Here is a 7801-nt window from a genome sequence, read left to right as displayed (position 1 = left end):
AAAACAACTATTTTCATTCATTTCAGACGGAACTATTCACAGACTGGATTATATTAAACTGAACTTCCAACATTCACCACTGTTCAGGACCAATAACCTCTTTCCTCTGATCACAGAGCAGCCGGCTTGCTTGGTCTCGCAATGAATCTGGGAAAACCAAGTATAGATAGGAGACACTGGACCCGTCCTCCAAATCAGGCCAAAAGGACGAGGCATTTTAAGGCCGCATAATGAGGAGACTTGGAATCCGACCAGATCTCAGCGTCACGCTATGACGTAATCGGCCTTCAGATCTAGCCTTCGCAGGATGCAGCCCATGAATCCGATTACAGCCTATGTGTGTTAGGAGGGTTCTGTTTGGGCTGTCAGACACATGATGGCTAATCATGGAGTGGTTCTGATGGGAAGACCTGCTCTAAAACGGACCGTTCAGTGTGGTCCGAACCAGGGCTGCACCCGACCATTATTTTGCAAATCGATTAAACTGTCAATTCTTTTTTTTGATTCATCGATTATTAATTGGATAGCCAAAGATTCTTTAAAGGAGAGTTTTTACAAAATTAAACCAGGTGGAACTAAAACTTTCCCACTTGAGGAGTTCTGCATAGAGCAGATTGACAGATGAAAAATATTATTTTATGTTAAATGCAAAATGTTTATATGTTTGTTTAAAACATTCCCTTAGCTGACAGAGAAAAACCACTAACAACAGGAATTAGACTAAGATTTTAAAGTATCTATACTCCATGTAAAGATTAATTGATAACTAAATTAGTTGAGGATTATTTCAATAATCGATTTACACATCCACCTCATTTTGGGGAATTCTCACCTATTTTTCATACCAAAATGATTTCAGGTTTGGTAGGAACACCATTGGTCTGATGTCATTGTTCATATGCAACAATACGCATGCTTGTTTTTTTTATTCTTGACGTGAAAATCAGGGTTAATTTCATTTAAAGTGAAAAGCAGCATTTCTTGCTACATTTATACAAATTTTATAAGCACTACACACACTAGATGCTGTTTGGCAATGTTTGAAGTGTCACCGGCTCTAATGAATGTGGAATTAGGACTTTTCCACTTTGAAAATGGTTTGTGTTTGAAATTACCAGTAAATAAGACAAATAATCTGTGCCTATTGAGCCAAAAATAGTCTAAATGTGTCTGTTAGATGTGGATTTATCCTGTTTTTTTCTTTTAAAGATATAGAAATGTTCAGAGGTAAACAGAGGTAAAACCCATTCTTATCTTTTAAATTTTCTCTTTGTATCATCAAACAAAGCAAAATAATAGATTCAAGGGATGCTAAATAACTTTATTGTATTTACATGAGCACTGGAACTAGAAGAGGAACTGACACTGAGCATTTAGAACATTAACTTCACTCTACAAGTTCCACATCTAGGTTGTAGTTACTCTTTTTAACTCATTTCATGTATTTTATTTAGTGCTGAAACAATTCATCAGATTAATCTATTACTGAAATAATATTCAATAAATTTAGTAATCGATTAATTGTTAACTGGAGTATAGAGACTCTAAAACATGTCTTTAGCTCACAGTGTGACCCACTTAGAGCAGGAATTATACCAAAATTGTAAAAAAAAAAAAAAACATATAAACATTTAGCATTTTAGATTAATGTCAATATCCATCCAATCTCCCTCCAGAAGTCTGCTGCAACAATGCTGTATTGTAAATTATAAACATGTTGTTCACCTAATTATTGGAAGGGACAAGTAGGTCGGTCCAAAATTTAGTTAGGGACATGTCCCTATGGTCCCTGTGCAAACCTACGCCCATGGAACTCTCTGCGTTCATAAAATGAACTTGGTGGTTGAATTGGGGAGAATCTTAGCTTTCCATCGATGTTAACGTGTCTATATTGGAAAACATTTTACCAGTGGAATTTTCATGCATTCTGAGTTATTAGTTGTAAACGCTTTAAACAAGCGGTGGGTTTTCAGAGGTTAATCTGATTAATTGTTTCAGCCTAAGTTCAAACCCACCTTCAGTCAGGATGAACCATGTTCTGATTGTTCTGCCCACAGGAACTTCAGGAATGGAGGATGCATTCCTCAACATTTAAGCTCAGCAGCAGATTCTCAGCTCCACCAGCAGGGGGCGCTGAGAGAGTACGACCTGAGGCCAGAGGCAGGACCGTGAGCATCGGACCCACGGCCCGCCACCTGCCCGACCGACGCTATGTGGAGAGGAAGCCGCTGTTCACCCAGGAGCATCGGGCGTCCATCATGAAGAAGAGTCGTCCAGAGAAGGTTGGAGAAGATGTTTGCCTTGTGCCTCCACAACCCCCCACCCCCGCTAGTTTTTGTTTTGATTAAAACCTCCAGAGGTCACTAAAGGTCATTCTCCCCCCCTTTATTTTTAATTAAACCAACTTTTCCTCTATCAGTTTAGCTCCATCTGAGCAGCACAGATTTTATTTGGTGCTGCTTCTGTTTTAAAGCTGTTAAGCAAAGTTCAAACCTTTAGGCCTTCAAACGTTGCTGTTTAAAGGCAAATATGTAATTGTATACCTGTAGAGCTGTTTCTGACAGCCATATTAAGTTTAGTCCTAGTTTTTGTCTTCTGGGAGACATTATGATATGGGATAGTTTTAGTAGGTTTAAGTTTATCATTAAGTTTAAGTATCATCAGCATAACAGTGGAAATGAATCCCATGCTGTATAATAATTCTACCGATAGGGAGCATATACAGTATATAGTAAAGATAATTGGTCCTAGCATTGATCCCTGTGGTACTCCACAGGTAACCCTGGAGCATGAGGAAGATTTATTATTAATGCGAACAAACTGAAATCGGTCAGATAAGATTTAAACCAGTCTAGTGCTGTTCCTTTAATTCCTACAAAATAAGTCAAGTCTTTAAGAAACACATTTTGTTTAATACAAGACTCAAATAAAATGTTACAACTGGACCGAGCTTAGCGCCTAGAACCAGAGCAATGCCCTGGAGCAGAGGTCAGCAATTAAAAATCAGCTGGGTCCAAATAAAGCAAATCCTCAACCAGTAAAAGTCCTGTGACATTTTTAATTATCTGTTACTTTAAACAGAATTTAACACTGAAATAAAACAAGGTTTTTATGCATCAATGTCATACATTGAATTTTTAAATAAAAAATAGAAGAAAACAAAAGAGAAAATTTTTGCATCTTAAAATTAAGTGTTTTTTAAAGTGGAGAACAACAATTGTTTAGTTTGGTATATAGACAATTTCCTGTTCACATATTTTATCAAATCCCTGAACAGGCTGTTTGCTTTTTTCTTTTTTCTGTCTTAATGTTGGCAGTGGGCTTTATGCTGCCATGCAAGGCTTTAAACCTGGGTTTGAATGGAGACTAAGCCATTCCAGGCTCATCTGTGAGCTTATATATTCCCAGAAACTAAGACCATTTATTTAAATGATTGGATGCAAACTATTGGTACTTCAACAAACCAGGAAGCAGATTTCTTGTCTTGATCAAAATATTTATTTTATACTAAGAAGCTTAAAGGTTTCATCAAATCCCGTCAAAATGCCCAAGAGCGCCTCTCACAACTTCAAAAGAAACTACTTATCGAGGAATGGAAGAAGAGATGCTGAGTTTGGAAGCAGAGAACAAACAGTTAATAAAAAACAATTTTATATGATCCTAGTTATCCCTGTTACAAAAATCCACAACAAAGAAAAATATTTGGACAGAAACTATGCTGGATGGGATTTGTATTTTTTTAATATGTCATATTAAATTAAGTGTTAATTTCCACATGTTTTGCTCCTTAACATAATACGCCTGGCGGTGCGGAGACGGTGACGGAGGATGTGGGATTTTGGGGTTAGGAACTGTCGTCGGACAACATGCAGTAATTTATAAATGTTTTAAATCCGGTTGGGTCTGTATCCGGCCCGCGGGCCGCTGATCCCGGACCTCTGCTCTTGGGCAGGGGTCACCAATTACCTGGCTGCTTCTTCGCTGCTCCATATGTACTGAACATAAGGTTGTCCTCAAACTCAAGCAAGGAAAGAATTGGATCCAATCTGATGTTGTAAACCTTGTTAGCAACGCCGCTATTGTTAGCGCTAACACTGGCTGTCGGCATCTCTTCTGGTTTGAGGCTGTCATTTGTCCTAAATATAACCTTTCTCTCATCAAATGGGCGTTATGCCCACTGGTGTAGTCCAGTATACATGTATATCCTATACATATGTATACAATATACACAAGCTAGTCCAACAACCCTAACATTAGCCAGCTGGGCAGCTAATGTTAGCCATGCTACCCACTGATCTCTGTTTATTCACTGGATTCCTGATAGCCTGTTGGTAGTTCAGATCGGAGTGAAGCCACCGGCCGCCATATTGGTACTCCCTAGTTAGACCAGTCGCAATGTAAACAATCCGTGTGCTACAGCATCTAACAACGATTATTTTCTCATTTTCATTGGGGCTTAAAACTTTTAAAATTAAAATAAATTCATCACTTTAACACACACTGGCTGTTTAATAGCATCAGTAGATTACTGTCATTTATGATAAATAGGCACAACACATTGCATAGTCAAGACGTCAATGAAGTCTATAAATCATGCAATATAACATATACAAATCCATCAGAACGAAATGAATGTGTTAACGGCGCATAATAATACAGATGTACATAAAGTGCTTAACTGATGATGTACATGTAATGTATTGATGACATTGTTATGGTAACTATATATATTACATGCAATATCAAGATTTTACATCAAGACTGAATTAGCAGTACATGTCTGTTAATGCTGTAGTGTTTTTCTACTTGCAGATTGTGCATGAATGATGCCATATATTTTAATGCTCTGTCTGTGCATTAGCCTTTAAATCTGACAGATTTACAATAGAGCTAAATTAATGAACCAATTTAATAACTCTACAAAATCACATCAACTGGCAAAATAACAAGCAACAGCAAATTCACATTCTGCTTTTCGCTCATAGTTACAACAAGAATCTGATCATTTGCATATAATATACATACAAGTATGTATGCACACACACACACACACACACACACACACACACACACACACACACACACACTAACGAGTGATTTAATATCTTTAATAATATAACAAACACTACAGAAACGGCATCATCCATTTCAACAAAAATTACTTAATTAACATTTGACAATGAATTACTTTCTATTTTCTCTGCTTTCTATTTTCTAAATTTAGACACAATGTTGATGGCTAACTCAGTCAATGTCTTTGACTCTGTCTAAGTTAGCCAGACTAATGTTCCTCTACATACACAGGTTGGCATTATTATGACTCTGTGAGAGTAGGGAGTACCAAGATGTTGGCGGGTGATTTCTTTTTTTCCGGCTATCAGCAATCCAGGGAACAGAGATCCGTGATGCTACCCCATTACAATTAAGCCTAATGTCGATGTCCGCTCTGTCAGTGAAGAGGAAGGTGCCTCTTTATGCTTAAAGATGTCATTGCATAGGCGTGCTTTGGTGGTGAAGTGGTTGGCGTGCACGACCCATGTACAGAGGCCTTAAGGCTAATTTATGCTTCTGATGCATAGCCTCTGCAACCGTCAAATCTGTCTCTGTGCATGACCACGCCCCCACACAGAGGCACAGCTGTGATTGGTCCTTGGTATGCCTTTCCGGCTGTCTGTGTGGTCGTCCTTCTCGATTCGGTGCCAGGACGCGCCATTTTTAAAAACCAGGGAACTACAACGGACAACTACGACGAAAGGTTAATCGGTCTTTTTGCCAGCTCCATTAACAGAACCTGTACTCTTCGATGTCTAGCTACTCTAGATCCATCTCTGTGACCGTGATATCTTGCAGATGCGCCATTGTTGTTTTGGAAGATAAACACTTGCGCCGGTTGCGCCAAAGTTGTCATGACCATCCCCCGAAGTTCTTGCGGGTTCTCGAATAGGCGCCCCCTTGCACTTCAGCAGGAAACTGCCGTGTGGCCCTAGAAATTCCAGACCGACGGTGCAGAAGCACACCAGCAAAGCTGGTTCGCAACCAAACCCAAGTGACATTTGATGTGTGCGGTTGCACACATCAAATCTGCCCTTTAATCTGCCCTTTAGTCCTCAACGCGGCCGACCCGGGTTCGAATCCAACCTGTGGTACTTTGCCGCATGTCTCTCCCTCTTTCTCATACTCCCTTTCCTGTCAGCCTACTGTCCAAAATAGGAGCCACTAGTGCCGTAAAACACCCCAAAAAAGATGTTGGTACAACTTTGGATGATGACATCAACTACGGTAGGTGGGCGTGGCCATATTTTATTGTTGGACTTTGTAAATGATGTTAATAACATGTCAGGACTCGACAGTACTGGGTTAGGAGAATAAATCACTGTTGATGTCTCATAAATGCATTTTTATGTTAAATATTTTGTTAAATATTGTTTTATTGAATAATTTGAATGATGAATTCCAATCATATGATATATGTATATATATCTAACGAGTTACACTAAAATAGTCTTTATTTAAATTTAAAGAGTTTATCAACTTTTCAGTTTATCTGATTGGTTTTGACTGAGGTTCAGGTTGTGGAATTATCTCAGGAACCGAGACTCATGGTCACTGCTTTTGTTTCCACTGGTTCAGGAGGAACCTTCAGGAGAACCCACCAGCATGAAGCTCCAGGTCCCACTGTCACAGAACCCGCCTACAGAGAGGCTTGACCTGTCTCTACCTGCAGCCTCCATAGGAGAACCCAGCTCAGACCTTCAGACCCAGCTGTTCCCTGGAGAACCTGACTCAGCGTTATCCTTCCATGACGGCTCAGTTCTGGAGGGTCTGAACATCCCTCTGAGGCCACAGCTGAGCTCCACTTTTCTTCATCCAACCTCCACTCCACGCTCTCAGAACCACAGAGCGAGCCAGACCCGCCTCAGGCTGAGGGAGGGGAAGTGTACGAAGAACCAGGAGAGTTCCTATCAGAGGGACTACTGGGCCTGTGCGGTTCCCAAAGCTCCGCCTCCTTCTGCTGACAGAAGTTCCTCTACCTGGAACCCGAACCAGGAGTATGAGACCCTGCTGGACTACACCTACCCTCTGAGACCGGGACATGTCAGCAGCCAGCAGAAGGCTGACTCCCCACTGGGGACAGACGCCAACATGCAGGACTCTGGGATCGAATTGGACCAGTTCTGCAGCCTTTCAGGCTTGGATCTCTCTGACACAGGAGGGGGAGGAGGGAGTGGAGGCTGGAGCTCTCCACCGGCAGAGGACCAACAGAACCTCCACAGAACCTCAGCTGGTTCACCCTCCTTCCTGTCTGAAGCTGTCAGATCAGACCACAGTAAGGCCAGAACTGCAGCAGGCGGGGGCAGCAGGGATGGTCCTGGCTATCGGCATCATGCGGTGTCCCCCCTGTCCCCCTCCTCCGCTTTGATTCAGTCCAGCTTGGTTCTGCCTCGGTCCGGCTGGTCATCTGCAGCCATAGATGAAGACTTCTGGCCTCTGCCGGAGCAGCTGGAGGAGCTGCAGCAGCTGTCTAGACAGGTCAGTGTGACGCTGAACACTGGAACCAAACCTGGTTCTGATTCCTGATGTATTCTAATCTATTCATTACCCAGCAGGGCGGTAAATATGATATTTAATAAAATATCTTTCAGACTGTCCTGCTGGCTGTGTGTTAGAACAACAAATGAATGTGTGACTTGAGCTCAAATCCTGATCAAACAGATAAATCTGCAGATATATGGAATAAATTCACCATAAATTCACACTTACAGTAGGGCCAAAAAGTATTTAGTCAGCCACTGATTGTGAA

The 7801-nt window shown here is 41.0% G+C and overlaps 1 protein-coding gene across 3 annotated transcripts in view; it reads left to right on the top strand.

The window, feature by feature from the left end:
- Window positions 1–7801, top strand: part of cep68 (centrosomal protein 68kDa) — a 20665-nt gene that overhangs the window by 10442 nt on the left and 2422 nt on the right. For 2 of the 3 annotated variants that reach the window (XM_015387662.1, XM_015387661.1), the window contains exons 2-3: window positions 2058–2282; window positions 6625–7530. In XM_015387662.1, the coding sequence (XP_015243148.1) occupies window positions 2076–2282; window positions 6625–7530 (1113 nt within the window). In that variant the 5' untranslated portion in view covers window positions 2058–2075. The remainder of the gene's footprint in view (window positions 1–2057; window positions 2283–6624; window positions 7531–7801) is intronic. The other variant, XM_015387663.1, reaches the window with a different exon arrangement.

This window comes from Cyprinodon variegatus, unplaced genomic scaffold (genome assembly GCF_000732505.1).
Source record: "Cyprinodon variegatus isolate N-32 unplaced genomic scaffold, C_variegatus-1.0 Scaffold401, whole genome shotgun sequence".
NCBI lineage: Eukaryota > Metazoa > Chordata > Actinopteri > Cyprinodontiformes > Cyprinodontidae > Cyprinodon > Cyprinodon variegatus.
This window is presented reverse-complemented; position numbering and strand designations above follow the sequence as displayed.